Below are 26,355 nucleotides of genomic sequence, written 5' to 3' on the forward strand. Positions count from 1 at the left end.
TCTATTAATATGCCTTCAACTTTGTTTGTTCTATAGCAAGACAATGTATAGTTAAGTGTAGCCGCAAAATCATAACATAAAGTTCTCCATATTTTAACACTTGCTAATATTATAATTATTGTCATGACAAATTGATAATGCTAGGTATTGTTATGATGTTCTTCTTGTGTCCTCTTGGTCTTGGTCTTAAGTGGATATTATTTTATAAAAAAATAAAAAAATAAAAAGTTGCTCTTATTTCTCTCACTTAATTTTTATAAAATAATATTCACTTAGGACCCAAAAAATACCAAGAGCGCACCTACTATTTTTATTTTTTTTTGTCTAAAAATTGAAAGAATAGTTGATGGAGATGGTCTAAAAAGAATAAAATGAGGTTCTAAATTGTAAAGCTATAGATATGGTCCGTATGGATCGAAACAAAAGTCGATTCCGGATGTAATGCAACCCATACCCGAATCCATACCTTATTCGGATCTCGTTCCTTTTTCTGGTAGTTCGGCAGCGCATTTGGTCTCACTTTCTTGTCCAGCACTGAGCAGCGCCCCAGGTTTCCGCCTCATGGCCAAGCCGGAGCCCAGGGCTCGAACCGTCCTCGAACCACTGGCCCAGGTCGAACTTTCCAACCACTCCCGGAGCCCGACCCGATCTCTCGCCATCTGGACCGTCTCCGATTCCGAGACCCTTACTTACGTCGGAACTCAATCCGGAACCCTAATTCTATTCTCCACAAACCCTAACAATCCAACTACCACCACGGCCTCCGAAACTGCTTCCAAAAGCACTTCGTTTTCTCCGCAAAACATTCCGCTTCTGCGAAGCGTTTCGGTCGGCGATGATTCCCCGGTGGATCGGATACTCGTGCTTGCTGAGATTGGGAAGATTCTGGTACTTTCGGATGGGGCTTTGTTCTTGGTTGATTCCCTTTTGCTACAACCCGTGAAGAAGTTGAGTTTCTTCAAGGGAGTCTCCGTGATTACGATGCGATTTCGGAGTAGTAATCAAGCGGAGAGTACAAATTTGTTGGAGAGTAACGCCAACAGTAATGCTTCTTCTTCGGACTATGCTAGCACGAGTCAACGGCTCTTGCAACGATTGGGTGGTGGGATTAGAGCAAATGGTTTGAGAGTCAAAGAATCCGAACAGCATCACCGGAGCGAAGGTAATTTCGTTTTTTCAGTTGTGATTGGGAAAAGATTGATACTGGTAGAGCTTGTTTTAGGTAATAGAGCAAATAAAAGTGAAGAAGATGTCGATGGCGTAAACGGGTCTTTTGTAGTTTTGAAAGAGATTCAGTGTATTGATGGGATTATGGCAATGGTGTGGCTTGATGATTCCATAATTGTGGGTACGGTTAATGGCTATAGCTTGTTTTCGTGTGTTACGGGACAGAGTGGTATAATATTTACATTGCCAGATATGTCTAGCCCGCCGCAGCTTAAATTGATGTGGAGAGAGTGGAAGGTGCTTTTGTTGGTAGACAATGTGGGAGTTCTTGTTAATGTGCATGGGCAGCCAGTTGGTGGGAGCTTGGTGTTCAGGCATGGCAGCCCAGATTCTATTGGGGAGATATCTTCCTATGCAGTTGTTGTGAAGGATGGGAACTTGGAGTTGTATCATAAGAAATCAGGTCGTTGTCTTCAAACAGTTACTTTTGGCGGGGAAGGGGTTGGACCTTGCGTTGTTGCAGATGACGAAGTAGGGGGTGGGAAACTTTTGGCTGTTGCCACACCCAACAAGGTATGTAAACGATGATGATGAAAAAATATGCCAATTTTCTCAAAGCTGCTTGAGTTTTATTTCTATGATAAGCATCCAAGTTTCAAATTTTGACAAGTAAAGTCATGAGTTTGGCTCGAGTGACAAATAGATCCCTTTGTTAGATTTTCTGTCGAGTCTTTAACGGAAAACTTGCCACATGTCATACTGTCCATGTCATACCAATAAAAACATGAAACATATCTAGATGACTAGATACATGTTAACCTATCACGTATGCAGTAATGCCAAACAATTAAAAAAAGATAAAGATAAAAAAGAAGGGTGGAGAACCACCCCACCGCCACCCTCCATCCCACAGAGGGAGGCGGTGGAGGGTGGCTCTACCCTGGGTTGGGGGGGGGGGGGGGGGCATTGGGGGTGGACATCCCATCGTCGCCTTTGTGAAGTGGGCAAAGGTAGAGCCACCCCAATGTGGGGAGCTACCCTCCACTACCTCCCTATATGGAGATGGAAGGTAATGGTGGGGTGGATCTCTAATTGTCTACGTGGTACGTTGACGTGGATCTAGATACACATGTTACGTTTTTATTGGCCTGACATGAACAATATGACAGCCGACAAGTTATCCGTTAAAGGCTAGATGGGAAATATGACGGAGGGACCCATTTGTTACTCAAACAAAACTTAAGACTCTAACTGTCAAAATTAGAAACTTAGGTCCTTATCTATCACAAAGGCAAAACTTAGGGACTTCTGGAACAATTTCCGGAAAAAATTAATATTAGACATTTGTTAAGCTTGATAGTTTGCAATATATGTATGCACAGTTTGGCTTGCAGACTTTTGTACCCTATTTCTAGTATGCTAATTAGTGATTGACTTGCATATATACTTGATAAAAGAAGCTTGGCTTATGAAAACATGTCTTCATGGTAAAGCAGAATATTAGGTCTCCTGGCTTCAAATGTAGCCAAAAAGGGTGCTGCATCAACCCCCCATTGCTCACCCCACACACACATCCTTTCTTTAAGGTTGATCCATTCTTATCCCTTTTTATCTTACTTTCCTCCTCATCATTAGAGGTGGATGTATTAGCTTCTTTCTTCAATTTAGAGTTTGTATGGCATTGCGATTTCGTAGACAAAAAGTGCAATTTTAAATCAAATCCCAGAAAATGGATCATTTGGGATTGTGTTTTTAAAAATTTTGTGATTTGAAAATGTTGAAAATTTGTGTTTTCAAATTGCAGGCAATATGGTGCTTTTTTGAAAACGCATAATTTTAAAATGCTAAACTGTGAGTTTTCCAAATGTTTAGCTGCATTTTAAAAATCATGTTTTCAAATCACGCATTTTTAAATCCCACTTTTTGAAATTGTAAACCCAAATGGTCCCTTATTGTATTCCTATAGCCTGAGACAAGAAATGGAAGATAATCTTTGGTGGGCCCCTTCAAAAAAAAGAGAGATTCAATGTTAGCTCCTTCTACAAGGTCCTTGCATGTACTACTTACATTCATTTTCCTTAGAAGAGTATTTGATGGACCAAGGTGCCCTTGAGAGTAGCTTTTTTGTTTGGTCGGCGGCCTTATGAAAGATCCTTACCATGGAAAATCTTAGGAAGCAACATGTCATTGTGGTTGATTTACGTAAAAGGAATGGGGAATCTGTGGATCATCTTCTTCTTCATTGTGAGGTTGCTTGTGCCTTATGGAATGCTTTCTTTAGTCAGTTTGGGTTGTCTTGGGTTTTGCCTAGCCGGGTGGTTGATTTGTTTGCTTGCTGGTGAACAGGTGGTAACTCTTAGAGTGTTGTGGTTTGGAAAATGGTGCCCTCTTGCTTACTATGGTGCTTTTGGAGGAAAAGAAAGGATCGAAATTTTGAGGTTTGCGAGAGGATGTTGGAGGAGCTTAAGTCATTTTTTATTCTCTTTATACTTAAACATCTGCTTTTTAGCTCCTTTGGTCATTAGTTTTAATGATTTTCATGTTCTTTTTTTCCTTCTAGATAGGCGTTTTTCTTGTATACTTCGTGTGTACCTAGGTTGTGTTATGCTCTTATAATGACATTTCAATTACTTATAAAAAAAAAAGGTTATGTCTTTAGGAGACCAAGATGGAGCTTATGTCCTATAGTATTGTGCTCATTTTATGGGGTTTAGTCATGTAGATTGGTGTTGTTTGGGCTTTAGGGGGCCTTCGGTAGTATTTTGCTCATGTGGGTTAGAAGGGTGGTGGAATGAATCAACGAGTGTGGGTGAGTTCTTGTTTGCCGTTTCTTTTAGAAATATGGAAGGCATTTATGGGATGAATTAGCTGGTTTGCATAGTTGGTTGGACCTACCTTGGTGCATCAAGGGGACTTCAATGTCATGCGCTTTACTAGTGAGAGATTGGGTGAGGCCCGTTACTGTCCAGCTATTTTGGAGTTTTATGATTTCATTTAGAAGCAGGGGCTATGGATATTCCTCTAGCGGGCGGTTCTTTTACATGTTCTAGAAGTCAGGACCACCCTCTTGGTCTCGAATCAATAGATTTCTTGTCTCCCTGGATTGGGAAGCCCAATTCCCTGATTTGATAAGAAGAGGTTACCTAGACTGTGCTTGGATCACTTTACTATTCTTCTCAATTGCAGAGGTCTTCATGGAGCCAAAAGATATTTTAAGCTCGAGAACATGTGACTAAAATCATAGGGTTTTGTTGATAGCGTGAGATTATGGTGATCCGCTTACCACTTTCAGGATTCTCCAAGTTATATTTTGGCTCGCAAACTCGAGGCTTTAAAAGCTAATTTAAGAGCTTGGAATGAGGAGTTTGGCAACATAGGGAGAAAGAAACATGTGTTGTTGGAAGAATTATGGGTTCTGGAGGGTTTGGAGGAAGAGGTTATATGAGGAGGAGGTAACCAGGAATGCTACAATGATTCATGATTTGGAGGGGATAACTCTTTTGGAGGAGGTGAGTTGGAGGCAAAAATTGAGGTTGCTTTGGTTAAGAGAGGGTGACAAGTGCATAATGTCCTTCGAGTGGCCAATTCAAATAGAAGGAATAACTCCGTAAAGCAATTGGTGGTTAATGGTTCTGTTTGTTCAGATCATATGGATTAGAGAACATATTGTGCAGTTCTATGATAACTTGTACATCGCATATAGTTGGCGACCTAGGTTGGATGACTTCTCTTTTGAGTCCATAGGTGGGGGAGGAGGCCACTTGGTTTTATTGACCTTTCGAGGAGATTGAGGTTTTCTGAGGTGGTGAAAGCCCTTAATTGGGACAAGGCTCCGATCCTGATGGTTTTTCTATGGGTTCTTTCAAAGCTTGTGGTGCTCGAAAGTAGACATTGAATGTCTTCCATGATTTGCATGCTAGCGGTCTGTTTGAGAAAAGCCTCATTGCCACCTTCATGTCTCTTACACCGAAGAAAACAAGGGCCATAGACATTAATGAGTTTCGACCTATTAGCTTAGTGGGGGGGGGGGGGGGGGGAGGGGGAGAGTGTACAAGATTGTTGCCAAAGTTCTAGCTAATAGGTTGAACATGGTAATTGAGAAAATCATCTTTAAGCCTCTAAACTCCTTTTCATCAAGGGTAGGCAAATTCTAGACTTTGTTCTCATTGCCAACTAGTGCCTTGATAGCAGGATTAGATAAGCAGATCCAGGTGCGTTGTGCAAGTAGGACATTGAAAATGATTATGACCATGTCAATTGGGATTTTCTCTTCTATTTGCGGAGAAGATGTGGTTTTGGAAATAGATGGCGTTAATGCATAGCTTATTGTATTTCTTTGGTACGCTTTTCTGTATTGGTGAATGGCATTACAACGGGTTTCTTTAGTAGGTCTTGAGGCCTGATATAGAGAGACCCATTGTCTCCCTTTTTTAAATTTATTTTATTTTTTATTTTTTATTTTTTATTGTTATTGTTATTTTTATGGAGGCATTAAGCAAAATGAGCTTCATGTTAGTGAATGGGGGCCTCTTAACAAGAGTCAAAGTGGGTCCAAGAGTGGTGGAACTATCAATATTTCTCGTCTTTTATTTGCGGAAGATACCTTGATATTTAGCAGGGCAAATCCATATCATCTTCGTAACTTGTGTTGTTTGTGTTTACGCTTTGAAGGCTGCAGGGTTTCGTCTTTGCCTATGAAATACCTCGATCTTTCCTTGGGAGCTTTGTTTAAGGCCAAATCTATTTGAGATGATATCATTGAGAATACAGAGCGTTGTTTGGCTGGTTGGAAAAAAGATGTACTTGTTAAAGGGTGAGAGAGTTACTCTGATTAAAAGCACTTTATCTAATCTGCCTACCTACTTCATTTCTTTTTATCCCCTCCTTGTTGGCGTTGCCAATTGCTTAGAGAACTTGCAACAAGGATTTTTTTTTTTTTTTTTTTTTTTTTTTTTTTTGGGTGGGGTTGGGATGGGTGAAGAATTCAAATATCACTTGGTTAGTTGGACTAAGGTGTATACTCCGATCTTAGGAGGGTTTGGGGTTAGGAATCTGCTTGCGTTCAACTGTGCTCTTTTAGAAAAGTGCCTTTGGCGCTATGCTCAAGAGAAAGAGGCCTTTTGGAGGTCGGTTGTGGACTCCAAATATGGCAGTGCTTGGGATTGGTGGCGTTCCAATGAGGTCTATGAGTTGCATTGGGTTGGGCTTTAAAAAAAATACCAGGAGGGGTTTAAGGGAGTTTTCTAGCCACACTAGATTTGTGGTGGGTGATGGTGCTAAAGTTACATTTTGGCATGATGTATGGTGCGTGAATCAAACCCTTAAAATAGTTTTTCTGGAGTTGTATAAATTAGCTCATTTCAAGGAAGTTGCAATGGCAGATCATTTAGAGTTCTCTAGTACCTCTTTTTGATAAGTAATATTGTATATATAAAAAAAAGTGCAATGCGCCTCTAAATACACAGTGGGTATACATAGGAAAACACGCATTAACCCACAAAAAACCCCCATATAAGGACCTTAAAACCCAAAAGAAGCCTAAAGGGATCTTGATGCCCAAAACAACCCTAAGCTCACAAGGCAAGCCTAAACCCCCCTGCCTATGAATCTACTAGAGCCATAGCCTCTAGCCTCAAAATTAATGGAGCATTCCAAATTTTTGAGTTCCCTCTTCCCCTTAGTATTTGAAACAGAAACCCCCTCTTCAATGACTGAAAAAAGATTCGAAAGGCTTTTTTTGTCACCCCAAAAGTCAATCCCAAAGTGGGAGCGAATTCCATTGCGTTGAGCACCACCTCAAAATGGCCTTCCACCCCCACCACCGTAGTGTTCGCCACAACCTCGGCTAGCAACTTCTTATTCTTATTCAGCTGCTTACCTATATTATTCTTCACTCTCTGAGAATACCCTAGCTGAGGCTTGGAAATAGAAGAATAAATAGGTGCTCCACTCCGTCTTTCCAAGATGATAGAGGTGAAGTCTCATACCTAGCTCAGCCACCCATGAGGAAGAACCACCAGGAAACCCTGGGAGAGCAGTCGTCGTGACTGTATGACAGCCGTCGAGACTGTATGACTGGCCTGTGACTCTGCTATCAGAGGACCCATCTTCTAAGAAGAAGTTGAAGAGGCTTCCATAGTAGAGGAGCTTGGCTTGAGGAAACCCTACAGGAGAAAATCCCTCGCTGGAGAACCAACCAATTGGTGGTAGGTTTTAGCTTGATGCAATTTGGAAGATGATTCTGTTGTGCCTTATGTAGTGTCTTTGGAGGGAAAGAAATGATAGGAGCTTCGAGGATCGTGAGAGGACTTTGGTGGATTTGAAGGCTATATTCTTTAAGACACTTTTTCATTGGGCTGCAACTAAAGCTCAATCCAAGAGAGTGGTAGGGGGGACAAATACCCAGAGGGTAGGGAAAATCTCCATCCTCCCCATCCAAACATCGCCTCCCTATTCTGTCACCACCAGTTATGATGACGAACCAAAACCAACCGGCCACTTTTGAACCAAACTTGTCGGCTTGATAGAACCTCCCCTGTCAGCTACTGGAGGAGACAAGTCAACCGGAAAGCCCATCACTATCGAAGAAGGCTGAGGATGGACCACAACAAAGGAGCTTGGCTTGAGGAAACCCTGCCATAGAAAATCCCTTGTCGGAGGGATTTTCCAACCAACAACACTCACGAACATTGGGACATGGACAGCCTCCGACGATTTTTGGGCAACAATCTCAGCAAACGGCGGACATTGGGTCACAACTGGTGGGGCCTTAGACCTTGGAGGAAAGGAGAAAGGAGCATTGGCATCATCTGGGCTCACAAGAGAAGACCCAACAAGCCAGACCTCATCAGACCTTGGACTTGCCGAAGAAGACCCTGCAAACCTGACCTCTGGCGATGTAGAAATCGGGTTGGATAAGCCTAGACTTGAAAAGGGCCTAGGCTTCAACTCTAAACCCTTATCAGGATAGGATTGGGCCATGGGCAGTGATTTGGGCTTGCATTTGGGCCAAAGCCTCTTCTGACACCCAACTTGCTAAGGAGACATGGGCTTCAAAGAAAGCCCAAGAACCTTCAGCCCTTCCAGAACATCCTCCATAGCCCGGTCCACCTCAGCTCTGATCCTCATGAGGTGAGCCTTCCATGCTCAAAGAAGAAAATACATTAGCACCATACCTTGCTGCTGATGCTGATCCTCCTTCTCATCTGCAACACATTGTTATGTTGGATTTGGGATTAAATGGTAATAATTTTTCTTTTCACCTATTGACAAGTTATACATGCACCTGATAGGTCTTCAATAGGTGATCTTATCCTGTACGTTGTCCTTATCAGGATATGAGTTGTCATTTGAGCTGGGCTCATTGGCTTGAAATTAAACAATAGTCATCTAGGAATTACGGCTTACAGTTATATTCAAGAAACGTTTTGACCATTATCAGATGTACTTTCTTTAGATCTAACTATGTTACATGTTATGGTACCCATGTCTATAGAAAAAGAAGGGTCATGAGATTCACAAAATATTCTTTGATGTCATACCTTTTAGTAAAAGTTAAAACTACAAGAATTTGCAAAAAATGAGGACATTTAGGTAGCCGAATTGGTACTTGTTGCATGCTAATGTGACAAGTTTGACATGGGTACCCACAAATCTGTGAAAATAGGAGAAACTTTATTAATGTTGATGGGTGGTGCCCTATCGTAAATTGGCCTTATGAATGACTGTGTTTATATGCTTGTATGTATATATGTAGACATGGATTATGGAGAATGTAGCCTCCACACTTTCATTTGGATTCCTCACTTGACTTTTACTTGAGATTTATGGGCATGGCAGAGCTTGCAAATGTTGTACTCCCTTTAGATGGTACAGATGTGGTTGCCACCATGGTTCATTGCTTTTGCTCTAAATGGATTGTGTATCAGAATTTTCCTTCAAATTTTAGCTAAATGTTCTGAGTTTTATCACCCCATTAATTTGCTTTCACGTTTTCACATATGAACTAAGCAATAACTTTATAAATCTTGAAGGCTCTTGGCAAATTCTCCTGTTTCATTTTAAATGTTGCTAGGTTATTTTCTATCGAAATTTACCTTCTGAAGAACAAATCAAAGACTTGTTGAGAAAGAAGAACTTTAAGGAAGCCATCACCTTGGTTGAGGAGCTTGAGTGTGATGGTGAAATGTCAGAGGATATGCTCTCCTTTGTTCATGCTCAAGTGGGGTTTCTATTGCTTTTTGACCTCCATTTTGAGGAAGCAGTAAATCACTTTTTGCAGTCAGAGACAATGCAGCCTTCTGAAGTATTTCCATTTATAATGCGAGATCCAAATCGCTGGTCACTGCTGGTACATTTTTTCTTGTGTCTGGTTATTCTACTCAATACCTACTCTATTATCAAAGCTTGCCATGCTATTGATTATTCATACTATGTTAAATTACCAGTTATCCCAAAAGTTTAAGCTGATAGGAAGAGATAAATTTAATCATTACTTTAACAATTATGAACTCTAAGAAATGTAAAGTAAGAGAAAAGGGAAAATGTACTGTACAAAATAGGATAAAAATCCTTGAATGTCTTGCAAATAATTAGGAAATCTCTTGGGAACTTTAGAAGAGTTGTAGGAAACTCTTGGTAAATGTTTTTGCCCTTAATAGCTGGATTGTGATATGTGCTAAATAATAATCTATCCTAATGTGCTTAATTTTCATGTTTTTGTTGTTCTCTTTTCTCCTTCTAGTTAGATTTTTTTGGTATACTTTGTGTGTTTTTGGGTTGTGCTTTTGCTTTTTTAATGATATCTCGTTTACTCTGATAGAACCATAAATAACAATTCCTTGATTTGTCTTTATCATAAGAAACAAAATATGTGATAAAAGTTTTGAGGAAATATATATATATATATATATATATATATATATATATATATATATTTGAGGAAAACCTGAGGGATTTTTCAAAATGATAAGTTTTTGTTCTTAAAGGGAGAAAAAACCCTCCTCAGTCCTTCCTCAGTTTTTGTCACATCTTTTCATAAGAACAAAAGTAACTTATGTTCTTTTTACAAAAGATGTGACATAAATCGTGGATCATCCAATACTAGATTCTTGTATTGAAAATTTGTCACTGTAACTAACTGCATTGTGGAGATGGTAAGTTCTAAATGGAGTGATATGTAGTACTGTTCATTATCTTTTATTTTTATTTGATATCAACTCATTCAATTTTGTTTTGTTCTTGAATGTTTTATCCATTCATTTTACCTATCAGTGGATTAGCTGATGACATGAGGCCTATGGGTCATGTGATAGACACCAAGATATGTGAATATGTAATACTTTCTGCATTTGTTTTATTCCTGTTGTCAAATATTGGGAAGCTGACCTTCAAGATCCATATTAATCATGGTGTCATATGAATTAGTGTAAGACTTTTAGATGATCCACTAACCTTCAGGATTCTAAATGAATTGGCCACTCAAGAACTAAGCTAATGCACGGCTCAATACTTTTTACAGTTGTACCAGGAAGTGTCCCCTAATTAATGAAACAAATGAGTGAGGGAAAAAAATTGATACCTTAAGTGAACTTTGTATATTTCACACAAGTTTGCAATCAGTTTAAGTATATGGGCAATATTATTGTCATGTTCTGAATGCAATATTAAATGAAGGTGTGAGCTCAACATTAGCTTGCTACCACCATGTGGTAAAACTTACTGACTATTTCTTGAAAATAATTTGTAAGAGAAATATTTCCTCAATCTTATATCTGTTAATCACTTACTGGAAAATACTCATCCAGTCAGTAGTAAACACTCAGTACTTATGTTGTAGAAGCTGACTTAAGCAAACTATTGTTGCAAACCATCCTCACTGGTGACTGGTGGATCCGTGCTAATTGCAGGCCCACCCCAATTGGGTGGGCACCCCCTGTCACTGGAGGTTACACTGCTGATTGCCAACACCACTGTTGCGCAGTATAAATTAAAAAATTATGATAAAACCACTCTTTTTTCTGAGAATATTTTCTGCAAACAAACAAAACCCAGGTGTTCAAAATTTTGTAATTATGGCACTTATACTTGCCTTTTCAGGTTCCTCGAAACCGGTATTGGGGTCTGCATCCGCCCCCTAAACCTCTTGAAGATGTTGTAGATGATGGGTTGATGGCTATCCAAAGAGCTACCTTCCTGAGAAAAGCAGGTGTAGAAACTTTAATAGATGAGGAGTTTCTCTCAAATCCACCAAATAGAGCTGATTTATTGGAGTCTGCAATCCAGAACATTACCAGGTGCTGGATTTCTTGTTTTTTATTTATTTATTTTTTTTCTCTTGATTAGTGTAATTGCTGCTGCATTGCCTCACCTCCCGACCGCCACCCTGCCTTTTTTTTGTTTGTTAAGTAAAACTCAAGGAGGTGCAGGAACAAGATACAGTAGCATCTAGTTGTGCAAGCATTCTATGTAGAATGATCCGCATGTTGTTCGATTTCTTTTTTCCATTTCATTCTGTATAATAATTGCTTTTATGCTTTTGTGGCATGTGGTGTGAGTAGTGGTGTAATTGAGCAACTCTATTGCTCTCATTTGCTGTAGGTACTTGGAAGTTTGTCGGCAGAAAGAGTTAACGTTGTCTGTGAGAGAGGGAGTTGACACACTATTAATGTACCTTTATAGAGCTCTAAATCGAATTAGTGACATGGAGAAGCTTGCATCTTCAACAAACAGCTGTATCGTGGTATGTGACATATTTCTATTTATCAAAAAAAAGTGGTATGTGACATATTTCTGTACACAAACGTATGTATTTTGTATATTCTTTGTGCGTCAGTTAATATATTCATATATTTGTCTTAAGGTATTTATACTCCTGCAATGTTTTCAAATCTGGATAGATAAGGGACTTGTTAGTCCTGGTTCATGTTACTTATAGAAACCTGGTTGGTTCATGTTGGGAATAATTTTTTTTTTTTATTGGTAATATCAATTTATTAAAAGCGCAAGGGGCACAACTTATGTACACAGGAAATATACAAAAAGAGCCCATACATACAAACTTTTAATTTGAAAATGACGCACATAAATCTAGGAATTCCGCAAGCGTTAAAACTTGCGAAGAATGCCACAAAACTCTCCATGAGAAAAGTATTTGAAGCACCCTTTTCTTCAACTCTGTAATTCCAAGTTCATGGTCCTCAAAACTCCGCGCATTCCTTTCTCTCCATAAGCACCACATTATACATAAAGGAGCCATTCTCCAGATTTGCAAAACTATACGATTACCCCTGTGTCCTCTCCAACTTCCCAAGCATTCTTTCAACCTACTCGGCATCACCCACTTAACACCAAACAACTTACAAACCATATTCCAAACCTCTATAGCAACTTCACAATGCAATAGTAAATGATCAATAGATTCTCCACTCTTCTTGCACATACAACACCACTCCGTCACTATAATGTTCTTCTTACGTAAGTTGTCCATTGTTAGTATTTTCCCCAACACCGCCGTCCACACGAAAAAACAACTCTTGGAGGAGCTTTACTCTTCCAAATAATCTTCCAAGGGCCATCCACCGGTTCCGAATTAACCTTCACCTTATAGTCTGAGTTCACCTCAAAATTCTTTCTCTTCGAGCGAATCCAACAAATTTTATCCATCCCACCATGCCTAACCTACTGGGAATACAACAATTCGAAAAATTGTGAAACCTCTTCCAGTTCTCAATCATGAACAAGTTGAATAAACATTACATTCCAATGAATAGCACCATTTACTATATCCATATCCTCCTCCACCCATGCCTTCTTTGCACATGCTATATTAAACAAAGTTATGTTGGGAATAATTGTTTGGGGGCTGCCAAGAAAAGCTAGAAAATATGAGCGATAATAAGTGGTAAAAAATTGAAAAAATTGAATTATGTTTTCTGAAGAGATACCAAGTTGAGAAAAATTGAATTATGGTTTCTAATAACATAGAACTTAAGGATGAAAAGTCACACCCCCTGGTGAAAAGCCAGCGATTTAACTAGTTCTGTGTAGGGAAACTTCCGAGGGTGCGGTGCACGGGACCAGGGTTTACTCTGCAGGGGTGGGTCCGAAGTTGGAGAGGTTCCCTGACATTACTTGTCATTGGAAATGGATGAGAAAAGTTCTCTGAAATTACTTGTCATTGGAAAAAAGTAATTTGAAATTCCGGCTACTTTTTCTAGAAGGGAAAGCGAAAAAGCAATTAAAACCAAAAATTTACATTTATTAGATCTTTAGAAAAGCCTAGAAACTTGACAAAAAAAAAAAAAAGAAAAAAAAAAGAAGAGAGAATCCTAGGTGGAAAGTGATTGAATCAATATTAAGATCATGAGCAAAACTAATATTGTCACTCTAGATCCTTCATGAGCAAAACTAATCTTGTCACTCTAGATCCTTCTTTTTTTTTACTCTTTTTTATTTCAACTACTATTATAATATTTGAGTCTAAAGTAAAACATGATCAATTAAGCATTAGTGTAGTAGGAAGCAGAATGTAGATGAAATTGACAGAAATTCATCTCTTAGACAGCCAGACAATGGTGAAGTCTCATAGCATGGTCCCTGTGACTTTGAAACCTGTCTTCATTCTACATGCCAATGTTCTAAAAGCGAACTAGAGGGAGAGAGAGAGGAGGGGGTATGGACCATTGGAACCATGTATTTTTGTTCCAGATTTGGAAACATTGCATTCTTGTTTAGCTGTTGGTAAGGATCAAGTTATATTATAGGCCTCAAGACAATGCAATATGTGAGGATGTTGGTAAACTGTGGAATCTTAGTATTCCAATGCATTGCAAAACAGAGAGGCCGTTGTATGGAAGCCTGCTTGAAGGATGACCGTGCAACTTGCATGGACGGTGCAGGAGGAGTTGGAAACTTTATTAGATGACTCTGGGCACTTACGGACGCTTGCCTTTCTCTATGCAAGTAAAGGGATGAGCTCAAAGGCTCTTGCTATTTGGCGTATCTTGGCGAGGAATTATTCAACTGGCCTCTGGAAAGACCCTGTTCTGGAGAATGGCTTACAGGATACCAGTAATAATAGTATCTCCAGCAAGGAGATTGCTGCAACTGAAGCGTCAAAAATTCTTGAGGAGTCATCTGATCAGGATCTGGTTCTACAACATCTTGGATGGGTATGTTTCTCATAAAAGTTTAGTGATCTTATAAGGAAAGCCAATGGAGCTCCATGAACTTATTGGCTAATGAGGATCTTCCTGGTGTCTCTTATTAGATTGCAGATGTCAACCAGGTGCTTGCTGTTCGAGTTTTAACATCTGAAAAAAGAGCCATTCAGCTTTCTCCAGGTGGGCCTCTTTCCTATAAGAATCTTCATGTCCTGAAAACTTTGGTTATGTTTTTTTTTTTTTTTTTTAATTATTTTATTATTATTATTATTATTTTTTATAATTTCAAATTGCTGCTAGTCTATCTTGTTCGTGCTGATTTAGGAACTTATATTTTGAGTATTATAGTCTTTTAGCGAATTATTTGTGTTCTCACGGAGATATCTCAGGTGGTTCAGATCATCCTATTCTTTGTGATGTTTCAAAATTAATCTTATGTTTCAGAAGTTTCTCTTTCAGTGAAAAATGTAGTTTGTATGACTTTATATTGATATGTAATTATGTGTCAAATTTACACTTGACCTACATTGATACTTACTAAAGCCGCTTGGACTGCCATTGATCGAAATCATAGGAGATGTGCCTACTATAAACAAATGAAATTGGATTGCATAAGAGCCACTTTAGTATAGGATTATATGCACTTATAGTGCTATTTTTGTTTTGTTTTTGTTTTTTGTTTTGTTTTTTATTTTTTGTTTTTATTTTATTGACAAGATGCAGTGGGTGAAGCATTTTAAGCTTTGGTATTGGTATTTAATAAACCAGTGAAAGAAGGACAAAGTTTTCCTCCAAATTGGGTTGGAAGAAATTCCTCCAATCTATTCTATAAAAATGATGTGTCACTTTTCATCTGAGATGCACATGTTTTTTAATTAGCATGTGAGAAGCACATACTGTTTAAATAAAATTTCTTCCAACTTTGTCCTTGCAATTAAAAAAAGCATGTGCTTCTCACATGTAGATGACACATGTCATTTTATAGAATAGGTTGGAGGAAATTCCTCCAACCCAATTTGGAGGAAAACTTTATCCGTGAAAAAAATGAATCTTGGAAATTTTTTTATATTTTTTTATGAATAATAATTTATTGAAAGAAATGGCAAAGCCCTTGACACGAAAGTATACTAGAGAGACAACCATTCTAAACGAGTCTAAAGTCTAAAAATTTAACAAGATTTTAAAGATTCGAAGAGGAGAAATCAGGAACACAGTCTATAGCCCAATCCAAGAGATAACTCAAAAAAGAGGATTTTAAACAGCTCATTGGACTTGCAGTTTTCAAAGAAACGCTGACTTATTTCTCTCCAAATGATCTACATTAAGAATGCAGGAATAACTTCCCATATAACCCCTTTGGGATGTCCTCACCCTTGAGTCTTTCAACAGAGAAGCAACTCTAGAAGGTTAATTAGTCTCTTTTTGGTTTGAGCTGTTGTATTTTCACAGAGTAAGGCAAGGAGATAAGGATAGAATATGTTGGATCCCTTCCAAAAGGAGAAACTTTGAAGTGAAGTCCTATTATCATGTGTTATCCATTCCTGCTAGTTCTCATTTTCCTTGAAAGAGTATTTTGGAGAGTTATGGCTCCTTCAAGAGTAGCTTTCTCTGTGTGGATGGCGACATTAGGGAAAATGTTGACTTTGAATAACTTGAGGAAGAGGAATGTCATGGTGGTTTGTTAGAGTTGTATGTGCAAGAAGAGTGAGTAGTCTATTGTTCACAATGCTTTGAAGATCGAGAGACTTCGGTGGTAGAGCTAGAAAATATTATGTTCAAATCTCTTTACTCATGGATAGCAGCGCATAATAGTTTGTGTTTCTCTAGTTTTTCTGATTTTTTGGACTTTTGTTCTCTTTCTTCCTAATAGGAGGTTTCTCTCGTATACTTCTCGTGTGCTAGGATTGAACACCTTGCGCTTTTCTAATGTGATTGAATTACTTTAAAAAAAAAAAATTATGTAACTTTTTTTTGGTGAAAAAAAAATTCCTGATTTTTTTTCTTTTCCAATGGTATGTAATTATGAATTTGAGATATAATTGGAAAACTGTCCTTTTATATAAAGTGGTCAGTGTGTGTCACATGCTCAAATTCTTGCATATTCCTTAATGGAGTGAGACAGCACCATTGGATGAATCCCCAAAAGTTCATTCCAATTTTTGCAATTAAAACCACAAACAGTGAGTCTGCAACTAACCTAAGTTGGATGTTTGTGCAGTTTACCTTAATGAAAGTGAACTGGATTAGGTTGGTATATGAAGCGGACATTTGAAACATAAGGCAAGTCAATGAATTTGTAAAATCACATAGTGGAAACACTAATTGAGGCCTGATGAGTATTTGAATGATTTATTAAAGCTTTAAACAGCAGGGTGTGAGGCAAACATGGTGAGACTCAAGGAGTATGGCAAATGATCTGCGATAGCCTACAATTTATATAAGTCTCAAGGTTGTGCATGTTGGCATTTGCCTTGGGGCTCATGCTGAGGTGTGCTCAAAGTGTGAGCCTTAGAAGCCTCTTATCTCAGTTTTTCATTAATATGCATGACATATCTGTAGGACAGTAAATAAAGTTTTTTGAAAAGTATTAATATGAGAGTAAAAGATTAATTATTGTGAATAAATTTTATGTATCGAATGTGAATTAAATATTGTTCTTTTTTTTTTTTTTTGGTAAGTATATATATATAAAAGCGCAGTGCACCTCTAAGTATACAAGAAAGTATACATAGGTAGCCCCACTTAAAGCCCAAAGACAAAACCCAAGGAGACCCAACCCAAAAAACCCAACTAGTAACCACAGCCACACGGAAATTAAATATTGTTCTTTATCTCTATCTTTCTTCTTTCCTTTTGGTTTTTGTTGTAATCAGTCTTTATTCATTTCTTATTGCAGATGAAGTTATTGCCGCAATTGATCCAAGAAAGGTAGAAATTTTCCAAAGGTACGCACATCACACTGTGTCACAGCTTTGCAGCAGTATAATTATATGATGTTATCCACAGGAAAGAGTGCTCAACCCCTCTTCCACCTGCTAGGGAACTCTCTCTCCTTCCCCCCTCCCTCCCTTTTTACTCATTTTGATTCGTCTACATATTTTAGCTTTTGTAAATATGATAGAGAGACCGCAAAGGCTAACTTAATCACACTCATCCCTGTAAATGAGAATTCCATTGAACAACTTCCTGTTTATTGGTATCTCATTTGGTGCTTGTGAATTTTGTTTGACAAAGTGGACTTTTTAATGTATTATTTGGTCTTGTGATATCGTGTGTGAGAGAGAGATATCTATTGTGAAACCTCCTCCTTCACTGTGATATTGCAAGAAACTTGTGGAATTTGGTTTTTAGAATGTTTGAAGTAGAGTGAGTTATGCCGAGGCGAGTTGTGGAGCTCCCGGCGTGTTGGAGAAGGTTTAGTCAGAATGATTTATTGTTTGCAATGTAATCCCTTCTGGTTTAATGTGGTGCATTTGGTGAGAAAGGATTGCAAGAAGACGAGCTCGGATCTATAGCTTTGTTTCCTTAAATCCCTCTTCGGATGGATATATCTGTTAACGCCCTTTTTGACACCTCCAACTTTGCAGATTTTTGTGCTCTTATTCCTTATTCTTCATTTTGCTTAGTGTTTTCTTTTGTATACTTATTGTGTACTTGGGTTGCGCCCCTTGCGCTTTTAATAAATTTGCTTTACTTATATATATATATATAGAAAGAAAAAAAAAAATCAGAGAAACTTGTACCACTTCAAACTGCACTTCTCATTTATCATGAGCTAGCACGGATACTTCAAAAAGGGTGCCGCATCCATATCTAATATATATCGGATAATATGTATCTTATACTTAATGAATTTACCCAAACTTTGAAATTAAAATTTCTTCATTATCCTGGGCACACCTTCAATTCAGAATGCGACAAAATTCAAGTTTAACAGGTATTTTTAAGGTTTAAGACATCTTTTCGTGAAGTAACTACAGATTACGGATGATTGCATGCTTAAATTGTTAGATACAACTATAGAATCTTTAAGAACAATGTAGCATTTCCATTAAGATACGAGGATTCACATAACTACCATTTCAGGTTGCCCTTGTACAAGTATATTAATCTCATCTGTAAAATAATTTTAAAGGTATATATATCTTGCTGGTTTTTCATACCCCAGTTAGGTAGTATCTTTTCTCTCTCTCTCTCTCTCTCTCTCTCTCTATATATATATATATATATATATATATGATTTTCAGAGTGAATTTGTTTTCATCTTCTTTTGATGGTGCAGGTACATTCAGTGGTTGATTGAAGATCAAGACTGTGATGATACTCAGATCCATACATTCTATGCTCTATCACTTGCCAAATCAGCCATTGAAGCCTTTGAAGCAGACAATGTTTATCAAAACGCTAACATTGGAAGGTTAGATGAGGCAGAAACTTCTGATAATAGAAGGAACTCGATCTTTGAAAGTCCTATTCGAGAAAGGCTGCAGATATTTTTACAGTCTTCAGACTTGTATGATCCAGAAGAGGTTCTTGACTTGATTGAAGGATCAGAGTTGTGGTTGGAAAAGGTCCATTGGAACTCTTATAATTACCTTGTCCTTAATTCGGCTTTTCTGATTTGTACTTATCTGAATATGCTATTATTATTGAGACCCCTTACATCTTGATGACTGTCATCATTTCTTTCAATCTGCTGTTAGGTCAGGCATTAAAGGCATTGATACTTTTTTAGTGCCAAATGATTGGTCTTGCCTTTTGCTTACAGCTAAATGTTCTTCCTGACATTACGAACAGGCAATTCTTTACAGAAAACTGGGGCAAGAGGCATTGGTACTCCAAATTTTGGCCTTGTAAGTCTCAAATAATTTTCCATAGCATTCATAATAATCACACTCATCAAAAAGTATTCGTAATAATAACTGGTCACCACTTTAAATGGGGATAATTTGACATTATTTTGGGCACAAGTAGGCTTATTCACATCTGAGTATGGGGCATCGTGATTCACGCCTTACCATTTGATCCAATAACTTAAATTTTACATATCTCCATAATGCATTCTTTTTCCTTTGTGGAAATAATTATCTTTGGTTCTCTTAATTCTCCAACCAATTTTATATTTGGTTAGTCTAGCCTGTAGAGGAGTCGCAATTCAACAGTTGCCTTGGTAGGGATAGCAATGGATTGGGTTAATTGGCTAACTGACTCTAATGGGGCAGGTTTTGAAATAACCTAATTGAGTAAGTTCAGGTTCAGGTTTTCTTGTGCCTAAAACATGTACTATGAGCATATTCCGGTATTCAATTTCAAACAATATATATTTAAACTTACTTTGTAGTTGTTAACTTAGTTCTTTGTCTTTGGATGATATGAATGGTTTCCAATGGATTTGGCATGAGACAATAAACCTATATGGGTTTGGATCAGGTTGGGGTAGAGAGCATCATATCCAGAAAGGTTTATTGTCAGATTTGGACATGCTAATTTTAATTGGATTGGGCTGTATCGATTCAAACCCAAATAATTGCTATCCCTACATCTTGGTGAAAAATAAATCTCATAGAAAGCTGTTGAAGAGCACAATTGCTAGCTCTATAGCCAAATTGCCTCTAGAAGTGCCTTATAAAAACAAATCTACAAACAAAATTGTAATGGAAAAATAATAAGTAAAAATATTTGTAAATAAATGATGAAAATTCACAAAAACACACTTGAGAGCAGAACACTAATTTCTGTAACTCTTTTGAAGATTTCATTAAAATAATCCTATCCCATTGTGTCTTAGATGGAGACAAATTAGGAGAGAAATGCTACGGTATTTGAGGGCAGTGAGCATTTTGTGATTAAACTGAAGCTATTATTTCTGAGATCTCTGGATTATAGCCACTAGTGGTGTCTCTTTCTACTACATTATTAGATCTATTGGATCTTTCCATTTTTATATCTACATTTTTTTACTAAAATTATTACCTCTGAAATAAAAATTGCCATCATTTACAGAAGAATGATAGAAGATTATAAGGGTTATTTTGGTGTCTGGAATTGAAATGCTAATCTTTGACCTCCGGATGCTTCCCCACATGAACTGCCTTATGTTCACGTGCATGGTTCCTCAGATCTCTTCCTTCATGACATATTAATTCTCTAAATCTTATCCAATACCTTAAACATATGCTAAAATTGGAGAAATTAGGAGAATTGTCTACCTTTGCTTGTTTAGTGGGCTGATGTAGCTTCCTTGGCTGGAAGCATAGCCTGGCAATGGCCTTGCTCTTGCATGATAATTTTCAGAAAGGAGAAAAAGTGGAAATGTTTATTAACAAGGGTTATTGCAAATGTCACTGTGTTCAGGTTGTAGAAAACCATTATAATTTTGTTTGTGGGTAGCATTCCCAGTATTTTAGTTCAGAGTAAAATTCTGCATCTGCATCCGCATCTGTTCTTCTTTATGTATATATATATACATCATGTAGATCTGCTCAAGAATTGTGTTCTTTCACTCTTAATCCTACATATCAAAAGAATAAGATTTTAGTCATCTAAAATGCCTAGTCGCACTCATATGGCACCTCCTCTCCTCTAAGAATTGGGTGGAGCTTGTGGTCATGGATTCAATATCAAACGGAGGTGCATGTGTAACTTACTAATACTAATAAAGAAAAAGATATGTGGTTTGAATTGTATTAGCATGAGATAACTCCTTCTTGGGTCATGGCATTTTGAAAATTGAAACATCTTGCATGGAATTCATGCCCTAAACACCTCTGGTCTAGCAGCAGGCCTGCATGTGTCTCAATATTTATCTCTAAAGATGATTAGACATGAATTGCTGGATTTTTCAACTAATATTCACTTGCCTCTCAGGAAATTGGAAGATAGTGAAGCTGCTGAACAGTATTGTGCAGAGATTGGCAGGCCAGATGCCTATATGCAGTTGGTTTCCTTTCTTCCTCCTTTTATTTGTTATTCATGTATTAAACATTCTATAGCATTTTTTTAAGACACTTTATGTCCTTTATTTGATTTTGATGACCCAGGTTGCTTGATATGTATTTGGATCCAGAAGATGGCAAGGAGCCAATGTTTAAGGCTGCTGTTCGCCTTCTACACAATCATGGAGAATCTCTGGACCCTTTGCAAGTTTTGGAAGTATTAAATCCCTTTCACTCAGACTCACGTACCTCCTATTTGTCCATTATTTGCTGCTTACTTAAAGAATTCATTTGCTTTCTACAGACTTGAAAACTTACACTCTAGTTTATAGATTGAGAAAGATAAAGTAATAAAATATTGCCTTATATAGACGACACACTCCAATGTTTTTGTCCATTACTTGTTTTTTCAGCTCTATTTGTTTCAGCGTAAAATGTTTTCAGCTAAAAACATTTTTCTAGGAAAACTACTGATTTTCTAGTGGTTAGCTGTCATCCTAAAAATGTTTTCCCAATCACATTTTCTGTTGGTGTGTTGGGCTCTGGCAAAGGTTGGTGTCGGCGGGAGAGGGGGTGGTGTTTAGGGTGTGCCATTGTGTTGGTGTTTGCAGGGAGGGGGATTTCAATAGGGGAGCTGAGGACGAAAAATCTTTTACGCTTTAAAAAAATGTAGACCTTTTTATGGAAACAAGGGGGTGTTTTGCAGTTGACCAAGTTTTCCTAGTGCGGCCAAACACTTGAAAATGCTGAAAACATTTGATGTTGAAACAAACAGTCTTAATGTTAGAATTTTATTAAAGGAGACTGGTGGATATTAAAAAATGATTCTATGTTTGGATTGATTTGGGATTTATTTGGAAGTCTAAGTTCAAATGGCAAATCAACGTCTAATACTAGAACAAAAAATCATTTTCTCCTTCTAGATAGGCGTTTCTCTTGTATACTTTCTCTGAACCTGGGTTGCGCTTTTCACTTTTAATGACATTTCGATTACATTCTTAAAACTTCCTTGCAATTTTATTTCTTTTCATATTTTCCATTCGGTTGATGGTTATAAAATAATCTTTTATATTTCTAAAATGCCCTTATTTTTCTTAATGAAACTAGACTCATAAATAAAATAATTATATTTTGGCATTAACTGGATTTGCCTTGTTTTGTGAAGAAAAAGGAGTTAAAAGACTTGGTAGGGTTTTGAGCGTTGGGTTGGTTAGCTTTAACATGAAGACGTTGGTTTCAACTTCCAGGGCCTAGGCTAAAAAATATTTGGAAAAAAAATATGGCTTAGTATGTGAAAATCAATGGAATTTTTTTGTAAGGATCTGAAAGTTAGATTCTGATCTTCTAAATTGTTGTGGGATCTTAAAATATGTAAGAGAGAGTGGTGAAGTTGTTATTCTTTAGCTTAACATATGAGGGCCTAGTTTTATGTTTTTAATTGGTTGACAGTTGGTTGATTGTTGTTCAAACAGTTGGGCATTCCTAGATTAAATAAAAATATATATATCAAAAAAGGGGGAGGCCTTAGTGGAATTATGTGTATTTCTTCTAGAATTATACTTGTAAATATTGAGACTATATTTTTTGGACGGTCCCCATATGAGAGTCTATAATTTTGTGTTGCATGCCCAGTTAAAGATATTTTGTTGGGAGTTTTAAGATATTATGTGCTTACTGAAAACTTTGGCGTTCAATATTGCAGAAATTGTCCCCAGATATGCCCCTCCAACTGGCCTCTGAGACAATATTAAGAATGTTCAGAGCTCGCCTTCATCATCATCGTCAAGGGCAGGTAAATATATTCTGAATGTGAGATTTCTCATAATTAGATGACAAAATTATGAACTATGGTAACAAAGACTTGTCTCCTTTATGAATCTTCAGTCTTGTTCTTCTCCAAATCATAGTTGCATTGTTTTTCTTTAACCTTTTATGGTGATCTCTTCATAAATTTAACAGCATAGTTCATCTTCATTAGTTGATATTTTATCTTTATGACAACAACCCTTCAGTCTTGTTCTTCTCCAAATCATAGTTGCATTTGATGAATTTTAATTTGGGCTGTTTCTTCCTTAGGTAAGAGCATGAATTGTAAAAGTTCTTTTCACTTATTCTATCCTTGCAGGGAAAACCCAATTAATTTAAAAGTAAAATGATCCGCTGCTAAGTACTGGTATTAACTTTATTGAAGTCAACATTGTCTACGATCTACCTTTATAATCATATCTCTCTCTCTCTCTCTCTGAACATAGTATCTTGTTTGGCTTTGAGCCGAAAAGAGAAAGAGGGGTAGGGGTATCATGTGGTAACAGCCCCATTTAGATTAGATCGAGGGTGTTTGGCAAACCAACTGGGTCAGATTGGTTCTGAACTAATAAAAACCAGTTGAAAGTAGTTTTGATTTATATGTACTAAACAATACGATGATAGCATTTTAGCTTTCTAAGGAAATATGTCCATACTGATTCTTGAAGGCGAAAACAGGAAACTCAGAACAAATTCTATATTTTAACAGAACCTAAACCCAAAATATTTAAACCCAGTCATATTACTTATTAACTGGTAAGGACTTTGGTGTTGATGTCATTTTTATTAGGTCTAAGGTTTGAATGGTAGAAATAACATAAAGAGTGAACAATAGTTTGCCAAATACCAAATATGTTCTACTCAATCTCTGGAACAAGTTTGAGTCAGGTTCTTTTAAACCAGACTTTCCAGTTCCTCTGATTTGATCCGTACTTGACTTACTTTTCCAGATAGTGCGCAATCTATCCCTTGCTGTAGATGTTGATGCAAGTCTAGCAAGATTGGAGGAAAGATCAAGACATATTCAGATCAATGATGAGAGCCTTTGTGATTCTTGCCATGCCCGCCTTGGAACTAAGCTGTTTGCAATGTACCCAGATGATACCATTGTTTGTTACAAGGTTGGTGATGTTGACCCTTCTTCATATTATTTCAATGAGGATGAATTTTTGGAATTGCACGGGGCATTGCATTGCAGGCTCGTCTTTCTTTTGATTTCAAGTTTTCTGCAGAAATTGTTCCTTTGTTTTCAGAGGACATTGTGTTGTTGATGGGAGGGAGAGAGAAATGTACTTTGCACTCTTAAACCATCACTTTTAACACCTAGAAACAAGTTACAGGAATCAAATACTTTTCCCTTTTGTAGTCTTCATGGCTTTTGATTGCCATATTCTTTACATACATAGAAAATCGAAGTAAACCAGAAAACGAAAAGGTAAACCATCTCATATTCTTATGAATAAAAAAATGAAAGTAAGCTAGTTAAGTTAGCTAGAAGCAAACAAGATTGCAAAAAAATTACAACTTCCCAGTATCTCATCAGGTCACCTGAAATGAAAGAGTTCTCAATGAAATTCCATCACTTGTTGTTAAGCTCTGTATCCTGCTCAATTGATTATAAGAACCTGCTGTGTATCCTGTTCAATTGATTATAAGAACCTAATCGTTTCTTGTGCAGTGTTTTCGTCGTCAGGGTGAGTCCACTTCTGTCACAGGTCGCAACTTCAAGGAAGATGTTCTAATCAAACCAGGTTGGCTTGTGACTCGATGATTTAGAGAAGCATGTAGTTTTGGAGGTTCTTCTGCCATATGGCTCCATATTTTTGACAAATCAGAGTCTTTTAGAGCGTAACCAAATGTTCTCTTGAAGTGTATCAATGAAGTTCAACAGCGATCAAGACACTTGGGAGGCGCATGTTAGGGCGCAGGGCCAAGCACCAACTTTGTAGAGTGTCCATTTATAGTGTTATTCCATCAAACGATTGCAGCACTGAATGTGTATGCATTGTAAATGCCACGTTGGTTTAGTAATAATTATGGCGGTTTGTTGGACTACTCTGGTTGTTGTTTTGCACTTGTTGGGTAATAGATGATTTTTGTACTCGTTAAACTTTGTAATAGAAGCTGTAATACCCCTAACAGCACTCGATCTTTATATAAATTTAATTTGATTGATTAATAGTATAGCGAACTTGGAGTTGATGCAGATCTTATCTAAATTTAATTCGATTGAGGTCTTCAAAGAGTAGTTCAATCGACTATGGACCAGGCTTCATAAAACAGAGGTTACTAGATCGAATCCTCCTCCCCTTCCCTTGTGTGGACTTGTCAAAAAAAAATTTAACTCGATTGATTAATAGTATAGTGAACTTGGAGTTGATGCAAATTCGAGAACCCATTACAACCACAGGTTATAGTGCTATAATTTTGAATTGAAGAATTACCCATGGACCTAATAGGCTATAAAATCTTTCCAGATTAAACCATTTGGCATGTTAATGTCAATCTAACGGTTGAAAGACAAGAAATTGAATGGAGGAGAGTGGTGGGTAGATGTAGGATTGACGATCGGCTGTGTTTACAGGGGATGCCAGAATTCTTTACATCCAGTTTGAGATGTCGGAGCTAATTGCTCCTTCGGCACTATTTGAAGCTGCTTCCACATTCTTGATCCTACGATGCACTTTCACGATTTTCTTTTTCAATTGAATTTGTATGCTCATCTCAAAGTATCTTTCTTTGGCAAAACAAAAACAAGCAGCCAAGCTAGAGGTTAGGGTTTCTATTCGGTGATAATTCTTTTTTTTAAAAAAAAAAAACAAAAGGTGTATCATTGTTTGTTTTTTGTGCAACAAGAGATTTTGTCCCATGGTAATACAAATATTATTTTTATGCTAACTTTGAGGGGTTTCCCATATTTGGGGTGGTAGCTGGTTGTCATCTTATCTTTGAGATTGGACATGAATAGGGAAAAAGAAAAGAAGAAGGTTATGATGGAAAATCTATTTGGAATAAGGTTTTATTTTGTGATTGAATCCATAAAAAAGGCACAATTCAGACCATTCTATGATACAACACTAACAAATGAGATTTTGTGCTACGTGTTTATGTCCATTCCATTAAATCTTAAAGAAAAGTCAAAATTGTTTCTCAGTTTTTATTTTATCTTTTAAAAATATTTCAATTTAGGATGTGTTTGGAATTGGGATTTTGCAAGAATAATCTGTGTTTTTAAAAGATATTGCAAAACGTAAAACGTTTGGCATTGCTTAATTTAAAATAGG

The 26,355-nt window shown here is 37.3% G+C and overlaps 1 protein-coding gene across 3 annotated transcripts; it reads left to right on the plus strand.

Annotated features, from left to right (window-relative positions):
- The first annotated feature begins 447 nt into the window (after nt 1-447).
- On the plus strand, nt 448-25,250 carry LOC132171835 (Vacuolar sorting protein 39). Of its 3 annotated transcripts, XM_059583239.2 has the most exons (14): nt 463-1,740; nt 9,242-9,517; nt 11,266-11,462; nt 11,767-11,908; nt 14,067-14,339; nt 14,438-14,510; nt 17,227-17,275; nt 18,613-18,901; nt 19,128-19,183; nt 21,198-21,266; nt 21,371-21,482; nt 22,968-23,057; nt 24,022-24,192; nt 24,750-25,250. In XM_059583239.2, the coding sequence occupies exons 1-14, from the start codon at nt 562-564 to the stop codon at nt 24,840-24,842; spliced, it is 3,069 nt and encodes a 1,022-aa protein (XP_059439222.2). In that variant the 5' UTR covers nt 463-561; the 3' UTR covers nt 24,843-25,250. The 3 variants fall into 3 exon arrangements, 2 of the variants coding, with proteins under 2 accessions (XP_088373852.1, XP_059439222.2); XR_015912706.1 differs by lacking the exons at nt 19,128-19,183; nt 22,968-23,057; nt 24,022-24,192; nt 24,750-25,250 and having other exon boundaries at nt 449-1,740; nt 21,371-21,462; XM_088517726.1 differs by lacking the exons at nt 19,128-19,183; nt 21,198-21,266; nt 21,371-21,482; ... (1 more) ...; nt 24,022-24,192; nt 24,750-25,250 and adding an exon at nt 19,039-19,122 and having other exon boundaries at nt 448-1,740.
- The last annotated feature ends 1,105 nt before the right edge of the window (nt 25,251-26,355 follow it).

This window comes from Corylus avellana, chromosome 1 (genome assembly GCF_965113065.1).
Source record: "Corylus avellana chromosome 1, dhCorAvel1.hap1.2, whole genome shotgun sequence".
NCBI lineage: Eukaryota > Viridiplantae > Streptophyta > Magnoliopsida > Fagales > Betulaceae > Corylus > Corylus avellana.

What these genes read in the sequence shown, in the direction of transcription:
- LOC132171835 (XM_059583239.2), top strand. Translation starts at nt 562, where the DNA reads ATGGCCAAGCCGGAGCCCAGGGCTCGAACCGTCCTCGAACCACTGGCC. An exon ending in TTCTACAACATCTTGGATGG is followed by an intron (nt 14,340 to 14,437) that starts GTATGTTTCTCA and finishes GTCTCTTATTAG; the next exon opens with ATTGCAGATGTCAACCAGGT. An exon ending in AAGGTAGAAATTTTCCAAAG is followed by an intron (nt 17,276 to 18,612) that starts GTACGCACATCA and finishes TTGATGGTGCAG; the next exon opens with GTACATTCAGTGGTTGATTG.